Source organism: Callorhinus ursinus, unplaced genomic scaffold, assembly GCF_003265705.2.
Source record: "Callorhinus ursinus isolate GAN/ISIS: 27379988/994484 unplaced genomic scaffold, GSC_fseal_2.0 scaffold2, whole genome shotgun sequence".
NCBI classification, from domain to species: Eukaryota; Metazoa; Chordata; class Mammalia; order Carnivora; family Otariidae; genus Callorhinus; species Callorhinus ursinus.
In genome coordinates, this window is record NW_027397064.1 from 107,540,594 (window position 1) to 107,563,676 (window position 23,083).

General features: G+C 57.4%; 1 protein-coding gene and 1 long non-coding RNA gene across 14 annotated transcripts in view; one reads left to right on the plus strand and one right to left on the minus strand.

Moving 5' to 3' along the window:
- The window catches only part of BIN1 (bridging integrator 1), a 55,613-nt gene extending 34,304 nt beyond the window's left edge, over nt 1–21,309 (minus strand). For 2 of the 13 annotated variants that reach the window (XM_025857753.2, XM_025857668.2), the window contains exon 1: nt 21,064–21,303. In XM_025857753.2, coding sequence (XP_025713538.1) covers nt 21,064–21,147 — 84 coding nt within the window. In that variant the 5' untranslated portion in view covers nt 21,148–21,303. Of the gene's footprint in view, nt 1–21,063 lie in introns of all 13 variants that reach the window. The other 11 variants (XM_025857746.2, XM_073885331.1, XM_025857671.2 and 8 more) reach the window with 11 other exon arrangements.
- LOC141371236 (uncharacterized) overlaps nt 20,854–23,083 on the plus strand; it is a 93,462-nt gene continuing 91,232 nt past the window's right edge. Inside the window, exon 1 of the long non-coding RNA XR_012376027.1 lies at nt 20,854–20,958. This is a non-coding gene — a long non-coding RNA (uncharacterized lncRNA). The remainder of the gene's footprint in view (nt 20,959–23,083) is intronic.

Genomic DNA, 23,083 nt, shown 5'->3' on the forward strand with positions numbered 1-23,083 from the left:
AGGCCAGAGCTGCCCCCTCCCCCAGGCAGACATGCCAGTCTGGCATATTCTGCCCCCTCTGCCCATGGGCTCTGGGTTTCTGGCTCCCTCCCTGTCACCCTGGGGCTTTCTCTCTGTGATCAGCTCTGGCTGCCTCCTTCTCCTCCATCTCTGCCACACAGAGCAGGGGCGGGCCATGTTAGGGAGCTCTGTGGGCACTGAAGAGCCGGGCCCCTGTTCCCCCTGTTCCTATGCTGCAGGGCCCCTCGACCCACGGCATGGGCCCTGACACTAGTGGCCTGAGCCTGTTCCCATGCTCCTCTCAGACCCTCTGGCAACCCAGGGGCTGGGCAGGACCCCCCAGCAGCACCCGCAAGAGAGCACAAGAAAGAAGAGAGGTAGGCTCCCAAGCCCACCACCCTCTGATACGTTGCCTCTGCCCCTAGAATCAGCCGTTTCTCCAAGGGGCCCTGGTTGTCTTCAGGGGGAGGTGTGTTCATTGCTACTGGGTAGCCTTGCTCCTGAGTATCTCATTTAATCTTGAGGCCATGTCCTAAGCTACATATTCTTAGCCCTACTTTAGAGATAAGAAAAGTAAGGCTGAGACATTAAGTAATTCGGCCACATGGCTAAGAAGGAGCAAAGCCAGGACACTGTGGCTTTGCGGTGGCTGTGAACATGTGGCTCAGATCTCACCTGCTGTGGCAAATGAGCTAGACCATCACTGTGTCCCAGCTGAGGCCACACTGCCCATGGGCTGCTCTGGCCAGTGACTGAGTGGTGGCAGTGGCAGAGGCAATGGGCTCCAACAGGTAAGTCTGGCCTGAGGATACCCCACCAGCCTTGCTGAACCCTGCTGTGCTGCAGGCTGAGCCCCTTCCCCAGGACCATCGTCCCCTGGCCCCTTCTTCTACAGTGGGCCCCTGGCACTCTCACTTAACGAGAAAGAAGAGGGAGGCAAGGGTGCGGAGGTAGCCTGTTGCCTGGCCAAGGCCAGACCCAGGGCTCCTGACTCCTGGTCCTTTCTACTGGGTGCCCCTCCAGGGCTGTGGCTCTTACCCCTGGGCACAAGGAAGTGGCTGCATCTTCTCATCTAGCATGCAGCCCCAGCAAAGTCTGCCCCTCCTCCCGGAGAGCCCGGTGAACTCACTCACAGAGCAGTCAGGCGGCTCTGCCTTCAGAGCAGGCAGCTGTGCTTCCCCCAAAGGCTGGGGGTCTCCCAGGGATCAGCCTGCCACGGTGAGCGGCCCCAGAGCTGCTGCTGTGCTTTTGGGTTGTGCCATGGGGAGAGGGGAAGAATGAGGGGCCTGACCTGGCTGGGAAGGAGTGTGGCCCCACTCCAGCCCCGCTGCGGCCGGCAGTAGGGAGAAACCACTGAGGCTCCTACCTAGGAGCAGAGCCCAGGGTCCCAGAAAGTGAGTCCAGAAGACACAGCGGAGTGTCCCTGGCCAATAAAACTCCTTAGCCTTCCTGCGGCACCAGGATGGCCGCACATCAGGCTTTCCCTTACAGCTTCCCAAAGGCTCCAAGACTTTTGAAGAAAGATAAATGTTGAAACACAAGCCTTGGGCAAGAGCCAGGAACAGCATTCCATCCTCAGGAGGCAAGAATGCTCCCCAGCACCAAGGCCCCCCACGCGGCAACCGTCTGCACACTCCCAGGCTCCCATGCGCAGGCCGCAGGCACACCCAATACTCTCATGTTCACGTGCTGCTGCTCACCCACGAGTCTATGCACACACACTCACACACACTTCCTCGTGGGGCTCCTGCCCACGGCCCTTCAGTAGCCCCCAGCCATGGTAGGAAGGCAGCAGGAACCACAAGGAGGCTGCAGAGCCAGGCGAGAAGCAGAGCAGAGACCAGGAGATGCTGAGCAAGGAGAAGCCAGAATGAGGAAGGGGAAATGGAGAGAAAACCAGAGAAAGGGAAACCAACAGTAGCTCAGAGCGCATGCAAGCTGGGATCCAGGCCAGGCAAGGGCCTAGCAGCCCCAGGCAGGTGGGTCTCAGGGAGGAGAGAGAGCCTCCAGACTCCAGCGCCAAACACACACACACACTCATGCACACATGCACACACACACACACTTCTGCCCCCAGAAAACAAGCCTGGCCAAGGGGCCCTGGTCCCTTCTCTTGTTCTTACTGCATCCCCATTCTAGGACCTCCATTTCCCCAGACTGACTGTGAGGTGGTGGCAAGAGAGGCTGGCTCTAAAGACTGGCATCTGACATCCTGCCTTCCTCCTAAGGGAAAAGTGCTGCCAGCTCACCTCCCTCTCTGGAGCGGTCCCCTCACTGTCAGATCGAAGCCCAGCTGGGCTCCCCCTCCTCCTGAGCTCCACGAAGATCACACTGCAAGGCATGACCCTGGGGAGCCGGGTCCGAGGACACACCTTGAGGGGGCCCACCACCTCTGACACCCCCTTCCAGCTGGGCTCACATCAGCAGGACTTCCTGAGGTGAGCACTGCTCTCTCATTTTACAGATGAAGAAACTGAGGCTCAGGGAGGTCACTCGGCTGATGAGTGGCAGAGCCAGGCCCCCAAACCTGATGGACTCCAAAGCCCAAACTCAACTTGTAATTCTCAAGTGGGGAGTACACAGATGCCCAGCCATCACAGGAGGTATGTTTAGAGTTTACTACAAAAGATTCATTTTGCTGCAACTCCATCTTGCTGCATTCCAAAGATTCAGCTGCTAAAGAAAGCACTTTTGAAGGGGCGTCTGGGTGGCTCAGTTGGTTAAGCATCTGACCCTTGATTTCGGCTTAGATCCTGATCTCAGGGTTGTGGGATTGAGCTCTGCGCTGGGCATGGAGCCTGCTTAGGATTCTCTCTCTCCCTTTCCCTCTGTCCCCAACTCTCTCTCTCCCTCTCTAAAAACAAAAAAGCACTTTTGTGACATAACCAACACAGATAGATTGTGTAGCAGAATGCAGAGTTTGCAAAAATTTTTGCCATGAAATACAAAACTAGAAAAACATTTCCATAGTCCTACTGGCCAACTGAGGCGGGGCTGGGCACACCCCTGCCCCTCCCCCAACCCAGGAAGCTCCTCACCTCACCCCCACTTGGTGATCTGTTTTTTTAACAAGTCCTTGTGTTCTGGAAGTCACTGTTCCCTGACACCAGTCCCCAAAGACTCATCATCTTTTTCTGTGGGCCCCCAGTAAGAATGGCTAACTGGCTGAGGAAGCCAACTGGCCTTGCTTGGGAGACGGTCACTCTAAAATTACCTCCTTCCTCTTTTAGCGATTTTCCCTTTCCTTTACGAAACACTGGTGAGAGTGAAGAGCAATGTTTGGTTTTCTTTTTTACATCCTTAACTGGATATGTAAAAACTTGGCCACCACAGATATCAGCCCTACCACGTCTTGAAATGTGACTGGTTGGTCAAAAGCCAGGGCGCAGAGAGCTCTATGGCCCTCATCAGTTGTCAGTCCGTCAGTCCCAGGGCTGGAAGCCTAACCCCCGAGACAGGTGGGGGGCCCAGGGGCTGCTCTTCCTCCATTCCCACCTCTCCAGGTGGAAGGGAAGGCTCCCTCCCCAGGGGACTGCAGATGAAAGCCCCCCCTTCCCCCTCTCCCCTGCCCTCCCAGGGGGCCTGAAATTCCAGCCTGTTCAGCAGATAAGCATGTGGCCGGTGGCCAGGCTAGGGCCACCCAGAGCCCAGGGGAAGCTAGAGTGGGCTGGGGAGGCCGGAACAGTCCCAAACAGAGGCACAGGGGAGCAGAGGCAGCAGGGCCAACATCAGGATGGGGAAGGGGTTAGGGAGAGCCAGAAGGGCCCAGCTGAGCTGGGGTGGGTGAGCTGGAAGCCACAAAAGAGCAGCAGTCACTCATCCAAAGGCATCCAAAAGGCTTACAGGTGTTCTCCAAATCCATGAGAAGAGATGAGGAGACTGAGGCCCAAAGCCCGTGATCTCAGGGCCAAGTCAGCCGAAAGGAGATTTAGGCTAAAAGAAGCACTGGAGACCTGAGGGAGTGCTGGAGGGGCCCAGGCTGGGGACCGGTGCCCCTCCCCTCAGGGACCACCCACCAAGCTGAGCCCCTCCCTAGTCAACAGCAGAACCAGCCTTCCACGTGAGTAGGAGGTCTTCTGGAAGGGCCAGAACCACCCAGAGGGAGGTAGGCCTCCCCCTTCCACAATCAGAAACCACCCAACTGTCCAGACCTCCCCAAAGAGCCCTCCACTCCTCCCATCCACACTCCAGGGGGAGAAAGGAACTTTTTACCAACTTTCCAGGAAAGCCAAAGCTGCTCCCTCCTCGGGAGCTCCCACTTGATTTTGCCCCTCACATGCTGTCCACGGTAAGGAGTCCCTACCCCTGGCAGACTCCGGGATGTGGCCCCCTGGGCTGGGAGAGCTGTGATGGGGGCTCATCTTGGACACCCTCCTCCAGCCTGCCTGGCTCTGTTCTTCAGGGAGCAAAGCAAGATCCCTGGGCCAACACTCTGAAGAGGAAGCATGACTGGTGGTAATACAAGTCTCTAAACAAAAATATGGCAGTGCACAGAAAGAGTGAGGCAAGGGAGGTGCTGTTGTTAGGAAGTAGCTCAGGGAAGTGACAGCTGAGACCTGATGAAGGAGAAAGAGCTTGCCAAACAGAAGACAAGCAAGTGCAAAGACCCTGAGGTTGGAAGAGCAAGGTCAATGCAAAGGGAAAGTAAGAGGGTGGGTGAAGGTGGAAGACGTCCTAAAACGCCAGGTGCTGAGCACTTCACCTGATTCATCTATCAATCTCCCCAAATCCTCAAAAAAGAATACTAGTATTATCCCCATTTTGCAGATGAAGAAACTGAGGCACTGCTTTAAAATCTCCCCAGGTTTATTACACGGCCAACCAGCAGGGCGGCTGGAATCCAAACCCCAAGCCTGGTTCCAAAGGCCACGTGCTCTCACCACTGCACAAACTGCCCTAACAGCCAGGGCCAGACCACAGGGCCTTAGCTGGACGCCCCTGGAAGACTCTGGCTTTGAAGCTCTGCATGGAATAGGAAGCCCTGGGGAGCTCTGACCTGACCCTCAGTGTTAGAACACCCAGGCTACGTGTGGGGAGACTCAAGAGCAGGGTGAAGCAGGGAGCCCATTTAAAGGGTGTCTGCAATGGCCCCGGTAGAGCTAAAGGTGGTTTGGCAAAGGCAGGAAATGGTGAGAAGTGGCTGAATATGGGGTGACAGAGAGAAGCAAAGGAGACTCCAGGATTTGAGCAACAAGAGGGAAGGAGCAGCCATCACCCAAGACAGGGACAGCTGAGGGTTGTGGTGAGTCTGAGGTGCCCAGAGATGTCGGGGAGGGAGGTGGGAACACAACAGCCAGGGCCCCAGGGCGGCCAGGGCAGACCCCACTATCGGGCTCCTGAACTCCCCATTCCCTGCCCACTTCCCCCCTCAGTCACTCCTGCTCTGGGACGTCCAGCTCAGGGTGTCTGGTCATGACAGCTGCTAAGGGAAGAGGGGAGAGGGTGGAGCGTCTCCTGCTCAGGACCTCCTCTGCTGTGAGAGGCCCCACAGCAGAAGATTCAGGGAGCAGGCCCAGGCTGTGCAACCCTGGGCAGGGAGTACCCCTTTCTGAGCCCTGAGCCTCGTCAGTAAAGCAGAGCCAAGACCTCTCCCTCAAGGGGAGGATTAAGGGTGAAGAACGGTTGAGCAGGTAAGAGGACCCAGCACCCAGTGGTGGCTGATTTCCTTTCTGTTCCTTTACTCCTATCTGGATCTGGGATTCTTTCTACCCAAGCCAGAAAGTTCAGGCAGCCTCTCCCACCTAGTCCCCACCCTGCCCCACCTTCCCCCACCCCACCGCCCTCCCCGCCCAGCCCATACACGCCTTCCCTGGTGCCTACCACCAAGCGCACCTGCTCCCTGTGACTCACTCGGGCTTACGCACTCGTGGTGGACGGCAAACACCAATCCACCTCCCCTCAGCAGCCTCCTCAGCCCCACGGCTCTGCAGGGACCCTACATGCCACCCCCTTACCCTGACCCCCTTTGGTTGTAAGAGGGTAAAATGGTAGATTCTGTGGAAACCAAACAGCAGCTATGACCAGCAGCAGCCACTATTAGTAGCCCTGGTGCGCCTGGACATTCCTGGCATGGACCTGGGATACAGCCCACTCCACAAAGAGGCCCAGAGAAGGCTCACAGCCAGGGCATGAGTGACACAGGGCCTCCTGTCATACTGGGTGGGGCCTGCAGAGGGCAGGAACAACCCCACCCTAGGCCCAACACCCCACACCACCTGTTCAGAGATGTCAGCACAACCACCCCCAGAGCCCCCACCCACCCCATCTGTCCCCTCCATGCATGTGTGGGTGCTATTCTCAGCCCCAGGCTCCAGGACTTGGGCCATTGACAGAGAGGTGGACTCTGCCCCTCCAGTGCACCGCCTCCCACAGACCCCTCATCAGCTGCTTCCTCAGCTCAGTGGGGGAACAGTCTGCGTGGAAGAGCAACAAAGCATGGGCCCAGCCCACAGCTCAGCAGGGTACAAAGCCAGGGCCAGGGGAAGAGAGGGTCAAGTACCCACCTGCACTGGGACCGAGAAAGTTCAGCCCTGGGCGCCCACAAGCTCCACAAGGAGACCCTGCTTCCTTAATGATGCCAGCCCATGCTGGCCTTTCAAATGACCTCTTCCAGGCAGGTTTCCCTGACTCCACCCCAGCCACAGGGGCTCACTTGCCCCTCCAGATGCCCTTAGCCCTTTGCATATGTCTGTTTCTATTAGGGAAGTTCGACCTAAATATGCAAACAGGTCATTCATTTATTTCACCAGTTGGAGTCCTCCATGTCCACATCTGTGAAGTTGTAACTATTAAACAGTACTTAAAGGAGATAAGATATGTGATATTTTTTTCCAAACACATTATTGCTACTATTTTGTTTATTGTTACTTTTGTTATTCAAAGGAGCAACGCCCACAATCACCTTTAAATAGCTCCCACCCAGTCCAGCCCACCAAAGTGCAGACAACCCACACATGGCCCAGCAGTCAGTGGGGAGGGGGGCCTCACCCCGGCCCCTGTACTCACTCCCAGGCTGTCATCTGCCCCAAAGCCATGCTCAAGACTTCCCTGCCTCAGCCCTGGACTGTCCACAAGTCCGCGGTACCTGTGAGGGCCCCGCAGGGACCCCCAGTTCCACAGATGGGCAATCAACAGGTGAGGACTGGCTAGTTCAGTGCGCCCCAGCAGACGAGGACTAGTTCCACTGCATTTCACTAGTGGAGGCAGGGGTAGATTTGGGAAGGGACTGGACGAGTAATCCGGTAGAGAGTGAAGGCTGGGGTCAGGAAAGCAAGTGGGACCATCCACAGACTGGGGGATGTCACGTGGCTGCCCCTGCCCCTGGGAGATGGAATGAATATTCAGGGGCCAGGACAGGCTTTTGCAGGCTTCCTTCTGCTGATCCTGCATCCTGTTTTTCTGCACTTCTGGGGGGAGGTTAGAGCAATGGGTGGGCAAGGGGCAGACAGGGGGAAGGCACCACCCCCCAAGCCCCGGCAGACACAGGAGGTTGGTGCACAGGAACAGAGGGCTGATGGCCTCGCTGGCGCCGGGAACAGCTCAGGGGGATGACATGGGGCCCACAGAGACCTGGGCATGTCATAACTTCTCAGGTCTCAGAGTCCTACCTCTATAACCAAAGAAGGGAAGTGAGGACCAGGTGACCGTGAAAGGCCTGTCCAACCCAGCTTCCCAGGGCTCATGCAGACCATCAGCCTTGGAGCCCCTGTCTCACCAACTAAGGAGGGACCCCAGGGATCTCACCTATATCCCTCCACTCAACACATCCAGGCTCCCACCAAGGCTCCAGAAGGGCTGAGACAGGACAGGGAGGGATGGCAAAGACCCCCCAGAATCATAGCAAACACCAGAACACCCTCTATGCCTGCTGGAGAGAGATTCATGCCCACCTGTCCCTTCCTCCCCTGGGGCCCTCCTTACCAGGAGAAACACAATTCAACACGAAGGGGAAGTTGAACAGCCAGACAGAGTTACCAATCCTTTAAAAAAAAAAAATTTTTTTTTTTTTTAATCATGGGAACGGGCCAGAAGAGGCACACAGGAAAGATCACAGTGGGGCAAGACCTGGAGATGGACACCCGATCCCAGATTCTGAAGGTCGGCCCCTGGCCACCCCGAGCTACAGCTCTGGACACTTCTGGATCATCTATAAGCTGAAAGGGATTCTGTTGCCTACAGGGAGAGGAAATCAGAGTGGTAGAGCTGAAACGGTGAGAAGTAAAGGGGAGGGGGATCCATGTTGTCACCCAGCGCCCCACCCCCGCCCCCATGAGGTCCTCTCCAAGCAATGCCTCCTTCCTTCCTCCTTGAAGGCCTCAGGCCCACCATCTAGATTCCAAGCTGGGCCTGGACTCCTGCACCACCGGTGGGCCAAGGTTGGCCTAGACTTGGCCAAGATGGCCCAACAAGACATACACAAAGTGCCAAGGCACAGTCGAACTCCCCACACCCACCTAAGGCACCTCAGCCAGGCCCACCCCAGAGTAGAGCTGGCTCCATGAGCTGGCACCCCAACTTTCTGTCCTTGGTGTGAAATGGAGACACCATTCTCCCATTTAATCCTCACAACGAGGAAAATTGAAGCTCAGAGAGGATAAGTAACTTGCCCAATTTCAAGGGCTTGAGAGGAACAGAGCCGGGATTTGAACCCGAGCCTTCGACCTTGCCACACTACATAACATGCTTTGCAAAACTTTTACCATTGCTTCTGCGCTGGAGCCTCAGACTCCAACTCACTTAGCATTAAGTGTCTACTGTGTGCAGGTGCCAGGGTCACAGACTCACCATGGGACCAGCCTCCACCCTCAAAGACTCTGGGTCTAGTGGGGAGGATGGTTACCCCGTTCTACGGAGGAGCAAACCAAAGCAGGAAGGGTTAAGTAGCTGGTGCAAGTTCCAGATAAAAAAGAAGGAGAACAGGAGCTAGAAAATGGGTCTCAGGATGTGCTAAGAGCACTTGACTCCTAGAGGCTTCTCTCTCTACCGCATTGCTCAGGAGCAGCACCGCGCTGGCTGCAGAATGTGGTGGCGGCCTACCCAGCTCTCTTGGGTTGCACAACGGGCAGGGTGACCTGTGAGTGCAGTGGCACAAAGCAGGAATGCAGGCACCAGGTTCTGTCCTGCTGCTGACCATGGGTTTCCCACGGTGCTAACTCAGCTCTGCCTCAAGGCAGCTTCTGCAGTGCCCTGGGCCAGCAGTGCCAGGATCAGATATGAGGATGCAGCCCCCACCAGTCCACCGGATCCAAGGCAGGGCCTCCCCCAACGTCCTCAGGAAGGGCCCGGGGCCGCCTTGGTCGTGGCCCCCTCCAGACCCACAGTCCACTCAGCCAGGTAGGCTATACAGTCAGCTTGGGGAAGGTGGTGATATTCTAGCTCAGCCAAGCCCACTGCCATGACACACTGCTAGACTGTCCTTGTGGGGCGGGGAGGGGATGCAAATTAATAACCCCCGGGCTTAGTTTATATTTCAGAAAAACAACATATTTGGGTTCTGTCCCAGGTTCAGTAAATTCATCCAATTAATTGTGGATTTTGTTTCTCATTTTAGATCAGGACTCAGCTCCCACCCCCAGCCATTAGCACATCCTCCTTAAGTGTCCCCTGCCCCAGGATCCCCCAGTCTGTTTTCGTGGGAGGTAGGAGCTATGGTGCCTGTGCTCAGCTCCTTCTCTACCTCCGGGCTTCCCGAGGAGTGCAGATCAGGCCAGCTCTGTCCAAATCTGACCCTCTAGGGTCCCTTGATTCCTGGGGGCAGTCTTCCTCGTGGAGCTGGTTGGTGGATGCCAAGCTATGAGGGAACCCCTGACTCAGGGAAGGGCCAGCTCTGCAGCTTCACCTTCTCCTCTGATGTGCCAGCCTCCCGGGGCAACCAAGGGTCAGCATCCCCACCACACACACACACACACACACACACACACACACACACACACACACACACACACAGAGGCATGCATATTTGCACTTCAATAGTCTCCCCCTAGGGGAGCCTTGCTGACCTGGCTGGCTCTGTAGGTAGAGCTCTTGACTTCAAGCCCCTTAGGTGTGGAGATTACTTTAAAAAAAAAAAAAATAGTCTCTCCCTAGCCCTGGATTCAGGGATGGGAGGGGCAGCACCTGGGAGAGGCCAACCTAGGGCCAAGTCTGATGGCTGGAAGGGAGGAAATCCCAGGGTTTCCCTGAGCCTCAGTGCTCTCATCTGCCAAATGGAACCATAATCCAGTCCTGCCTACCTCACAGATCAGCAAGACAATGAATCAAATCAAAAAAGGTGGGTGTGAGAGTTCTTCATAAATTACACAATGCCACAGAGATAAGAAGACTGTGTTCCCCCCCCCCCCGAACCCTCTAAAGCCAGCTGGACCCAGCAGAGACACAGCTCTGCCACAAGCAGAGTTCACCTTATCTCACTGATAAGAGGATGTCATGTTTCTCAGTTCCCAGATGGGCATGCTGGGGTTCAGAGGCCCAGCCAGGGCTCAAGCCAGGTCTCTCAAGCCTGTGCTCTTCTGCTGCACATCAGAGTAAATGAATGATGGGAGACCCCTCACCTCTGTCCCCTGCTCCATGCCCCACATCTGGTCCCTGAAAGCACAACCCACCTGGAACCATGTGTCCTTCCCCGACCTCATTCAAAGGGGCTCTGGCTCAGGGGGCTCTGACTTCCCTCCTGGAGGAGATGATACCACCCCCTCCCAATTTAGCTTTTTCAGTCAGTACAGGAAAAAAGAGGGAAAAAAGGTACACCGCAGCTCAATTTCAAGAATCCTGTAATATACAAAACAAACAGCTCAAAACACAAAAGCCAGAATGGTCCACACCTGTGGGTTCTCAGGGGCTTCCTCAAGATGCTCCCTGGGAAAAAACCCGTGTGTCAGCACCCACCAGGGACCAGGCATTGATCACATCACTTCCTCCTGGGCCCTCTCCACAAGCCTGTGGGGGCAGGAACTCTTGTTCCCACGTACAGAGGAGGAAAGAGAAGCACAGCTTGCCCTGGACCGCAGAAGAGGCAAGTGGTCACTGGGGCCACACTCCATCCTCCCACACACACCTCTTAACCCCGGTTGGATCTGTCCTCTGTCCTTGCCCAGCTACCAATGTTCTGGGGCCCCGGGTTAGCACCTGGATCCACACACCACCTAGACCGGGCCCCGAGATAGTTAACATGTCCTGGCAGAGTGGATGCCATCCCAGAGCAGAGACCAGGGGCACCATGGCAGATGGGGGTGGGAGTGGGGGTCCCTTTGAGGGGCCTCTCCCGGCCCAGGTCTCCTGTGCCTGGTCTTTCCCCAGTGCCCAATGGCGGGCCCAGGCTCATCCAGGGCTCAGGCATGTTGGCGACAGTCCTGGGGAGAGGCTGAGCTGACCAAAGGGTCCAAAGAAAGTAGCAGCAGCTGTTGGGAAAGGGGCCAGTCTGACAAAGGCTCTACCGTCACCCGATCCCCCTTCCGGCCCCACGGCCTCTGATGGCTCCTCCAGCCTCAGGCCTGAGTGGAAACCCCAGCGTGCCTCACCAGCCAGCACTGCCCCCGAACCTCCATCCGTACAACATTACCAACATTACTGTTCCTGTTGTCCACGCCTCTCCCAGCAGTCTGCACTTACAGCCAGAGGCCCCCACCCGCTGGCATGACCCCTCCTCCCCTGAGGACCCTCCTCTTCTGAGGACCCTCCCCTGCTCTGACCCAGGAGCTAGGGGACCCCCATGGCCATCTGACCAGTGGCCTGGCCACGAGGGACAGAGCACACAGGGGTGCCTGGAAGAGGGGTGAACTGATGCACTGATGGCCCCTCCCAGCTGTTAGGCTCTCCAAGCCTAGTGGTGTCACACTCCCCCCCCCCCCCCCGGCCAGTGTGACCTTGGGGTCTCAAAACAAAGAAGCAGTACACATGCGGGGTGGTGACTATAGGATGTTGTGCCTTTCTAGCAAGCCTGGGGAACAGACATCACCCAGCCCCTGTGATCCCAGCCCTGACAGGGTAGACTCCAGGATGGCAGCCCGACCCCAGACCCCCTTGTGCCTTCCTGGGCACACCTGGATCCTAACTTGGCCAAGCCTGAGGTCATTCCCTCAGGGGACTCAGGACTCACCCCCTCACCCCAGGTGGGCCTCCTTTTCCTCAGAAAGCCAGGCGCTCCCTCGGCCCTAGACAGTGACACACCGGGTTCTTGGCTAAGCCCAGACTGGAAGACAGACAAACAGACAAATGGCTCAGGCAACACGTGAGGAAGAAAGATGAGCAGGCTGAGGCACATAGGGGTCTGGGGTCCCTCCCGGCCCTCCAGGGCCTGCTCTCCCCCACCTATCCTTTCGGTCTTTGGCCTCATCCGACCACCCTCACTCACACACATTCCAGCCACCCTGGACAGTCTGCCAAAAACATCCCTGCCCACCCCCCAACCCACCTCCTCTGACTTTCAAACCCAGCTCAGGTGCCTCCTCCGAGGAGACTTCCTTGATTGCCCAGGCTGGATGAGAAGCTCTTCAGCACCAGCACCCTTGCCTTGATCTCTCCCCAGTGCTGTGACGGGCCTCGGGAGCTCCTTGAGGACAGGGGCAGCACCTCAGCATCCTGGCCCACAGTGGGCAAGCCACAGACAAGGGAACGACTGCCAGAATAAATAAGGTCATCCCAACCTGAGAGAATTAATTCAATGTTAACTGAGGCATCTGAAACAAGGAGCCAGCAGGGACATTCCTAAGAAGGCACCCTGGGATCTCCGGGGACAGGGAGGCCTGCAGGGGCCTGGGAGGCCTCGGAGCCCTGGCCCCGCACCAGCCAGTATGCATGCCTCCCTGTGGTGATTGTTGCTGCCCACTCACTCCTCAGCCCAGGGGGCTCAGCCCAGAGCCTCTGTGGCCCTCACCCTGCAGAGGCGGGCATGTCTGCCGCTCACCACCCTTAGGCGGAGGCAGCGGTGGGGGGCTGGCCCGTGGCCCCAGGCTTGGGCACAGCATGGGAGGCACAAATGCCCACCCCCAGGGCACCACGGCTCTCTGTGCCCTGAGGCCACTGTCTATAGCCAAGCTCCAACTCCCATTCTTAGCCCACGCTGGGGCCCCAATCCCACCCCATCTGCTGGGCAGCAGGGTTGAAGGTGAGGTCCAGGAAGCAGAGGGAACAAGACCTGCAGAGAGCACAGTGTAAATGGGTCCGAGGGCAGCCTCTCACCGGCCCTAACAGTGAAGTCATGGTCCAGCAAACCACAAAGACCCCCAGGTCAGCAATCCCTGGCATTTCTGTCACCCAAAGCTGTCTCAGGTTGGAAGAAGACTCTGGCAGAGGGCTCAGGCCAAGCCCTCTCTGGCATCTGGCCTAAAGCCAGGCAGGGCTCCCCAGCAAGGCCCCAGCCCACTCCTGAGAACCTCAGTTTCTGGGCCCAAGCACTGCAGCCCCTGGCTCAGGTGAGCTCCACCACAGTCCTGGGCCCTTTTACTGTGGGAGATGGTATTTGCAGTGATGCCTGAGTCCCTCCGAATGGCCTGTGGAGAAGGGGAGGGGCCCCCCTCCATCCAAGCCCTCAGCTCTTACTATGACCTCCTCTGCTCTCTGAAGGTCTGAAATCCTACAGCCCCAGCTGCCCTACCCTGCGCACCCTGTACCCCAAAACCCAGGGGATCTCCCGGGCCTCTGCCAGGCCTGCCTGAAGAATCCATGCATCCCTGTGAGCACACACGGCACGCTGGGCTAGGAGAAGCCACAGCCACCGCAGGAAGCAGCACCCACCCTCAGGGAGCAGATATTCTAGGAGGCTGGCCCCAGGCTACCATGGGCCAGACTCAAGTCTGGACCCAGGAGAGCTGCCTTCCCACTCCACCCAGCCAGTCCACAGGGATGGGCGGCAAGCTCCCCCAGGGCAGTGGGTCCCAGACTTTTAGATTCCACTCCAGGAAAAGATTTGTGTGTGTGTGTGTGTGTGTGGTCAGTTGCATGACTATTTCTTCCCCAAGAACCCCAAGAACATTAAAAAATAACAAGTATTAACATCATTTCATAAAAGAAACACTGTTGCAACAACATAAACAAAAGTAGACAGACTCTCAGAAAAAAGAGGGTTTCTTTATACTGGATGAACTGGATGCAGGTTTTATATTTGGGAAAACACATACACTCACACACACACCACATTGCCTCCTTTGTCCTCATTTTCTGCAGAAACTCTTGTGTTAGACTGCATCAGGAAAGCTCAGGCCGTCCCCTCACCCCAGAGCCCACCACACATCTCAAAAGGGTAAAGGTCATACTCAGGTGAGGATCCAGTGGGGGACAAGGGCCCTCAAATCTCCCTTAATGGGGGAGGAAGAAGGTCTTGGGGACCCAAATCTGTCAAATGATCCCCCTAATAGACAAGGCCTTCTTGATCAGGAGAGGTCAGGAAGAGTCCCTAGAAATTCATATCTCATTTGCACGGCTCCACCAGCGACGTGGTAAGCCAGACAGTTGACCGGGAAAGCCCATGGGCAAGTCACACCACTGCTCAGGCTCAGTTTCTTCATCTGCTCAATGGGAATCATCATGACCTCACCTGGTTGCAGTGGGATGAGAATTTTTACCAAGTACCTGGCACTCAGCAGGTACACAATAAACCACTGCTGTTATTACTAAGTTAATATTTGACAAAGGCTTCCCTTGGAGCAAGAAGAGCCTGCCTTTCCCTTTTCAACTGCCCAGCACTGACCCCTGTCAGCCCTCAGCATGGAACCAGCTTTGCTGCCCAGTCCACAAGTGGGTGGCCTCTTTGGGAGGTAGCAGTCTCTTTGGGGAGGCCCCAAGAGCCCCAGGTACCAGCCAGTTCCCATGAGAGGGCCCCTTCCCCGGCACAAGACCAGCTCCTCTGGGAAATGAGGAGCCCTGCCCTTCGCTTCTGTCCACTTAACCTGCACAGCATGCTACGTGGCATATGTCATCTACATCAGGTGAGGAAACAGGCTCAGAGAGGTGAACAAGACTTACCCAAAGGCAGCAAGGCCTGGCGGGAACATTGTAAACTCAGCTCTCTAAAGAGTCTTATGAGTGCCTGCCCCCAGGTCTGGGCCATCTCCAGTGCCTCCCTCTTCCTCTTCCAGGGTCCCCCCGCCTTCGTCTTCCCATCCTACATCCAGAGCCCCTGCCCAGCCTCCGAAGCTGCCCAGGCCTGTCCTCTGTCAGTGCCCTGCTGAGTGGTTTTAGCATTGGCATCCTTTTCTTTGTACCTTTAATCCCAAAAGGAGACTTGCCAAAGAGGCTTTAGAAAAACACAACATACCAGAGTGACATCCAACAGAAAGCCTTCCTTCCCCAGGTGCCCTCTTACCTGGAGACCAGAAGCTTCTGCTCAGCCTCTCCCTGGCCAATCCCATGAACTGTGTGAGCGCCCACGTTCACAGCCCCACCTGAGTCCTCAGCAGGGGTACTAGGGATGCTCAGGAAAGGCTGAGCCCATTCATCAGACTCCGCTGGGGAAAAGTGAGGGGCCACCTCCTGCTTCACTACCTGCCAGCACACTTGCTTGCTTCTCTACCATCACCCGCCCCACCCTTCCGCCCTCCCTGATGGCTCAGCTCCCTGAGGGTAGGGCATGGTTTTGTTCAGCCCTGTATCCCCTGTCCCTAGAAGAATGCCGAGCACCTAGTAGGTGCTTGATGTTCATTTCATGAATCAAAGAATAAATAAGCAACCCCCCCTTACTTTACTGAGGGCCAAAATGAGGAAGCCCAGGGAGAGAGAGGGGAAACTTACCCAGAGCCACTGAGTTTATGCGTAAGGTGAGTTAAGATTCACTCCAGAAGTATCTGATTTCCTCCCCTGCTGTAGGCTGCCCCTCTACACACACACACACACACACACACCCCACCACCACCACCACCACCACCACCACCACTCAGGCACTGGGGCATCATAAGCCCTGATCAGCTAAGGGCTCAGCAGGGATTAGCTGTCTATAGAGGCCTGAAATGGACACTCACAGGGAAGCAGGCATAGGCAGGGACAGTGGGCTCCTGGGTCACTTCATTGTACTGCCCTGCCCCACAGAGCAGGCATTTAGTGAGCACTTGCCATGTGCTGGGCCCTGTCCAAGGCTTTACTCTCCAAAATGAATATGTGCAGAGGAACCATTATTGTCCCATTTTATACATGAAGGTCCAGCAACTTGCCCAAGGTCCTAGCTAGACAGGGAAACTGAGGACTGCCTCAGAAACTGAGGACTGCCTGCCTGCCAAGCCCATGAATGTTGTCTCTCCCACGTGCCCCTGTAGTCTCTTCTGTGGTAAGAAAGAGGCCTAATGCTGAGGGTAGGACCCAGGGATTCTAGAACCTGATGGAAACAGAACCATGCAAGTCCTGGCCTTGGGTTAAGGCAGGAGGGAGGGACAGAAGCATTCTCTTCATGTTGTCCAAGTCACACAGCTTGTAAGGGACAAGATGGATCAAGATTGCCTAGTCCAGGGGCAGGAACCTGAAATCGGAGGTGGAAAGAGGGCCCCTGACAGGGTCATCTGCGAAGAAGGGAGGAAAAGCGTTCAAACCTTGGCTTCTCTGAGAATCCAAGAGATACACAGATTTCCCCACAAGACTTGATCAAATCTGGCCCACATCTACCACCCAGCCACCCCTCACCACTCCCAACACACCGTGCCTCTTCTCTTTAAGTGAACTAGTGGCCTCCTGTGCTCACTCTCACCCCACACCTTGGCCCACAGGGACCCTCCCAGAACACCTTCTCCAGGCCCCATGTAGCCCAGGAAGCACACCCTTCTCCACAGGCCCCTGGGTAAAATAGCCTTTGCCTCACTCTGAGTCCCGGCATGAGCCAGCAGACTCTCCTGGGTGGCGACTCCTCTCCCCCCAGGGCACACTGGAGCTCGGGGAATTCTGGAGGCCATGTTTCCAACCTCTCCATGCCCACATTCCTTAGCCAAATGTCCCCCGAGTCCCCACAGACACCCGACCAGAAATGACGGCTGACTCAGAAGCCTCCCCTCCAGCGGGCAAGGTGAGCCACCAATCACCTGCACCGATAATTCAGGTTCAGGGAGAAGCTGCTCTGAGGGTAGAGAGGGGCAAGAGCCTTGTGCCAGCTCAGAGGAAAGAGACACAGAGCAGGGAGATAGAGAGAGGCTGGGGGAAAGGGGACACTGGGTGGGGTGTGGGCACAGACAGGAGAGGGGCAGGAAGAGTCCTCAGATACCCAGGGACAGACAGAGGGACACCAAGATGACGACAGAGAAATGCAGAATGTGGGGGGAGGGGAGTAACTTTTGGCTGGGGCCTGGGGAAGCAGGGAGGTGAGAGGAGCCCGGTGCCTCACAGGCCCTCCCGCAGACCCAGATGGGCCCCCCTCCCAGGCCACCTGCTCTTCCCTGTGGCGTGGCTCCTCTTAAGGCTGTCGTGAGGGTAAGGATTGGTTGTACAGGCCTGGCTCCAGCTGAGGCCCATACGGCTACTTTGTTAGGAGACCTTGACCACCAGATGAGCATGGTGCCATCATGGCCATGTGTCAGGGTCCTATAAATAACTGCCATTGCACCTTCCCTCTGGGGAGTATCTACTCCGACTTGCCAGCCCTGGGCCCTGCCCCCTCCCAGCTGGGCCTCCCCACTCCCAGCAGGCTCAGGGCCTGCCACCGGGGACAGAAGGAATGCACACTCCCACCTCCCGCCAGAGCCTTCTTCCTTGGGCTCATCATCAGCCCAGCTCTGGCCTCCCTCCATGAGGACTCCTAAGCAGTGGGCCTCAGGGGCAGGGGCCAGCGGGCCAGATTCCACCCCCACCCCAGCTGTCCCTTCTCCCCCACCTACCCCTCCCCCAAGGGGCCCAGCCAGCCAACCTCTAATCCTCTGTCATCTGACCCAGGCTCCACCCTACATTGGCTCTGCCCAGCCACCCTACTGAGGCCCAAAAATGGATAAAGTCATTCACAGAGGGTCCAACAAGCCAAACGCAATAGGAAGATGACCTCATGACGCCCCCGAGCCCAAGCTCCAGGCACACACTCTGTACCCCAGCACTCTGGGGGCAGCCAGGGGCTAGGAGGCGAGGAGTGCAGTGCCATGCTCAGACCCTGGTGACCCTTCCAATATACTCTTATGCCTCTTCATGGCCAGAGGCTCCAGGACCTTTACAGCAGGAAGCTCCACAGCAGTCACAGCCATGCACACCCCGCTCCCCACTGCACCCCGGGCTCGGCCCAGGGCCAGACACACAGCACATGTCCAAGGCAGGGTTTGCTGAACGGGGGAAAGCAGAGGAGAACACAGTACAAATCAGCCCACCCACAGGCCTGCACCAGAGCTCCCAAGCAAGCCCCCAGATGCCCTTGTTTGTCCATAAACAGTCACTCTGCACCTGCTGGGGCCAGGTAAATGCTTGGGTACACACACAGATCTGCCCTCCCCTCAAGGGAAGCACCCAGACCAGTGATGCCTGGGTCAAAGGAGGAGGAGATGGGTAATGCCAAGCCAAGACCCATGGAGAGACGCACTAAGCTGGGGGCACAGGAGAGCTGGCTCCACAGGCACCAGAGGGCAAGCTTTCCTTGACCACACTGTCACTCTCTGAGTCCTGGTGGATATCTGGGCTGAGAGGGGAAACTGGGAAAAGAAGAAAAGAAGAGATGAGGCCCTTCTACCTATGGGGATAGTATCCAGGCCCTGCACCAAAGCTACCACTTGTCCCTGGTCAGGAAATGCCCTCCTATGGCGACACAACTGGAATTGCCCCCATTACTGATTGATTCGGCCGAGGCGAGATGGGAGCAGGGGTGCCTGTGAGACCACTGGCAATGTGAATTAGACGGGGTCCTGAACACCACCAGAAGGTGCTGGGGAGGCAGCCATTGACCCATGCGGCAACAGACTCTGAACCACAGGAAGGCAAAGGGGAGAGGCTGGTGTGGGTTGAGGCATCAGGCTTCCCCAGAAGGGGGTACTGCTGCAGGGCCAACAAGGGAGGGAACTGAAGGAAGGCTACTCTCCGACTTCCGATGGGGGAGGGTCTCCTAACCAGTGCCCAGTGTCGGAGGGGAAGAGAGCAGCAGTACCACTAAACAACTCCAGTCCCCTGCAGCCCAGGCTTGGGAAGGGCCAGCCCTTGGCCAAGGCCAGCGTCCATGGCCGACCAGCTGTCAGCCAACTGCCCATGCCACAGAACAGGAGCTGAAGCGGGAGGGGAGGCAGCTCAGTGGGGTCAGTGATGACGTACTGCCACTTACAAGGAGGGGACACAGCTCATGCCTACTGCCCCTGAAATTAGTGAAAGATGCTGATGCAGAGACAAGGCAGCCAGGGCAAAGGGGACACCCAAAGAGCAAAGGGGAGCCAGAGAAGAGTAGGACATCAGTGGAGTGGGGGGAGGGAACTCATCTCAGCTAACCTTCTGCTTCCCATTCATCTTCCTCGGCCCCTGAGGAGCAGGAAGTCGGCTTAGCCCAGAGCTGCCGGCTCCAGGCACCTAGATGGATTACCCAGTCCTGGGCCGGAGGGGGTTGGGGGGAGGAAGCAAGGGCAGCAGCATCTGCCCCCCTCCACCACCACCAGCGCTTATTGAAGTCTTCCCAGCCCCCAGCCAGCTATCTGTGGTGCTCTAATCCCTCCTCCCGCCAGGGCAGGAGTGGGTGGGGGCGGTGGGAAGGGTTTACAGCTGCTGCGGCCCGCCAGCTCTGGAGCTTGGCTGAGGGCCCTAACCTCCACGCACACCCACCCATCTCCTTAGCTTGAGACTACAAGGATGAGCAGCGGGACTCTTGGGGAGGCGCTTGAGGAAGCTCTAGCTCCTGCCCCCCCCCCCATCACGTGGCCGCATCCTTAGGGAACCCGCAGGTCTCAGCTGCAAAAGTCATTGTTTATAAACAGCCACAGACTGGCTGGAGGAGGCCGGCCTGTCCCCGAGTTCCCACTCTTGGCTGAGCGTCGGGTGGGAGAGAAGGCAGACTCCGCTGGGGGGCACTGGGGGACCACCCTGGCTGGAGCAGATTCTGCAATCCTAGATTTCAGAGTCCGAGGCGGCAGGGGAAGTGGCGTCAGCAGCTGGCGTGATCCAATTCAATGAACCAGAGGTGGCTTGGGATAGAAAGCTGAACGGGTGCGGACCCCCGCCCCCCAATACTGCATTTCCTGCACTGTCAGGGTGCCACGGGAAGCCCTGGCTCCATCCCCTTCGCCTGCTGCCAGTTGCTCTGGGCACTGAGGGGTCAGATTTCCTGCGGCGCCCTCCACGCCCCCGGTGTGGCCCCAGCTCCTTCGGGCCAGCTCCCCACCCAGGTGGTGGGCTCCCAAAGCCGGAGCCACCACTCCCTCCCCAGCCGCCGGAAACGCGAAGCCCAGGCTCGGACGAAGGCACCTCCCCGAGGGGCGCGCAGTGCTGTGCTCCCCGGGGGCCGGGCCTGAGGGTCCAGGCCTCGGGCACCTCTCAGGAAAGGAAACCCGATCCTTCCTTCGGCCAGCGGGGACAGAAGGTGGAGAGGCGGCTGGGGAGGAGGGAACGGCGGGCTCAGGAAGCGCCCAGGGGCCTGGAGCTAGAGCGCTGGCACCCAAGGGCTGAGGGGCAGCCTCGGGATGTCGGGATTCCCGGAGCAGAGCGGCCCTGGGACACAAGGGGTAGACTCCCTCCCCCCAGCGCCGGCCCCGCCCGCGTGGCCCGAGTGGGGCTGGGGGGCTGGGGGAGCCACCTCGCCTCCCAGCCTCCGGGCCCTCGGCCTCCAGGGCGGGATTTACTGGACCTCGCGCCCCGAGAAGAGCGTGGGCCGCCTCTTCCCTGCAGACAGACGGAGAAGATACAAAGCTGGGGGCGGGGGGAGCGGGGGGAGCCGCGGGGGGGGGGGGTGAGGAGACAGCTGCGCCCTCTTCTGCCCCCGCTGGGGGTGGGGAGACAGAAGACGCGGACCAGAGAGGAGCCCAGAACGCTGGGGGCCGCAGCCTATGGACCCCCGAAGGCCCTCGGCAGCGGTCGTCCGGAGGTGACAGCGCCGGATCCCGGGTGAGGACCAGCCCCTGGGCGGGGGGGGGGGGGGGGGGGGGGGGGGGGGGCCGCGCGGGGCAGGTGGCCCGGACCGCGCGGAGGCCGGGCATCGGGCTTGCTCACCTTCTCCTGCGCGCGCGTGAGCTTCTTCTGCACGTTGCTGGCGATCTTCCCTGCCGTCACCCCCTTACTGCCCATCTCGGCCATCGCGGCTCAGGCCCGGCCCGGTGGCGGGAGCCGATCTCCCAGCCCCCAGCCCCTAGCCGCGCGTCCGGCCCCGGCTCCGGCTCCACGCCGCGCGCTAGACAGCCAAGCCGACTGACGGAGGCGGAGCGTGCGCCCGGCGAGCGAGCGAGCTGCCGAGCGACGCGGGGACCCAGGGAGGGACGGACCGAGGGAGGGGCAGGGAGGAGGGGCCGGGCCTCGAGCAGCGGTCAGTGGCCCCCGCCCGCCCCCTCCGGACTAGACTCTGCCTTTTAAAGGGCCATTGCGGGCACCGTAACGCTTGGCTAAGAAGGAGCGAGAGGTGCGCGCGGGTGCCGGGAGCTGCGGCGAGTGGGACTCCTGGGACGTTCCTATGACACCGCCCCGGGGCGGAGACTAAGACGCCAGTCCTCCCGGGAGAGGAGGCCAGTTTGAGACCGGTGCGTTCAAACACTGGGGTTTAAGTGCTGCGATTGGTGCGTGCCCCTGGAATCGGAGAGCCCTGGCTGCGAGCGCGCGGCAGGAGCCCACTCTCCTGCCTGGGGCTTGGCTCTGGCCTCACGCTGGACGTTCCGCCTCCTCCTGGCCTATAGCCTCACCGGTTTCCACCTGAGTTCTCTGGGGGCCCCTGGGACAACTTCACATCTCTGTCCCTGGCACCTAGATACATGCCAGCCAGGCGCTCCATCTTCCCATTTGCTGATAATTATTATTATTATTATTATAACAACAATTTAACATTACTGAGCTCTTACTGTGTGCCTGGCACTCTGCTAAGTGCCTCCAAGACAGCCCTAGGAGGTGGGTGCTATTATCATTCCCATTTTACAAATGGGGCACAGACAGGCCTGAAACCAAACCTCTTGATTCTGCATTCCAGGGTCTCAACCACTACACTGTGGGCTGTCTTCTCTTCCGTGCTGGGAAAAAAAAAAAAAGATTGATGATAATTATTCAAAGAGAAGATAAGGTTATTGCTAACCAGCTTTGCCAACAAATCAATGACACATTCGAAATTTATAAATATGTATTGAATCTACTGATCCCACTCACACCCCTCCCCCAAATCATGTCAGAGGCTATGAAGGATGCCACAGCCCTTTGCTGTCCTGGAGGCCAGGGACAGCCCTGGAAGATTTCTCAGGGACTGTTGGTGGAGCTGAGTGGAGAAAGGAGTGCTGAAGGCCCTGCTGAGGAGAATGGACAGAAGCCAGGGCAGGGGGTCTCTGGGAGGCTCCTGGGAGGAGCAGGAAAGGCTTTGCAGACCATACACCAAGACCCCTCCCCATACAAATGGAGAAACTGAGGCTCAGGAGTAAAAGGTTCTGGCTTCCCTCTCCCTGGAAGGCCTCCTGAACTCTGGCTACTCCTCCTGGTTCTTCCCATTACTGCTCAATGCCCATAGGAGATGATCTTACCCAGTCCTCCCTCCTGGCCTATTATTACTCCTATTTTGCAGAAAGATAGACTGAGGCTTGCTGAAGGTCACAAGAGATAAGCAGATATCCAAATCCAGGTCTTCCTGCACTAAAACCCTCAGCTGAGACACTGAACTGCTTCCCAGAATAAACACCAAGCACTGAACGAATGGAAAGCATTTTGTCAAAATTATTATTATAAACTCATGACCAATTCGTGAGTTACAAAAACAAAACCTAAACAACCGGGCCTGCATTGCTAAAGCAACTTTCTTCTAAAAGCTTAATGTGCTTTCACCTCATGGTCTCTTTTCCCAATTTTATGGTTATCATTTTCCTAACCATTCCCTAAGAGTGATTTCTCCCAACATTCCTCTGAAGAAAGGAGGAAATGAGCAGAAGTCAAACTGTATTCCAGTTGGATCCCAGGGAACAGTGGGAGATTCTGCTTCGCTGGACTTTGGTGTTTCAAAATATCACTTGACAAAAAAATTAGAAGCAACTTAGATGGTTATCAGCAG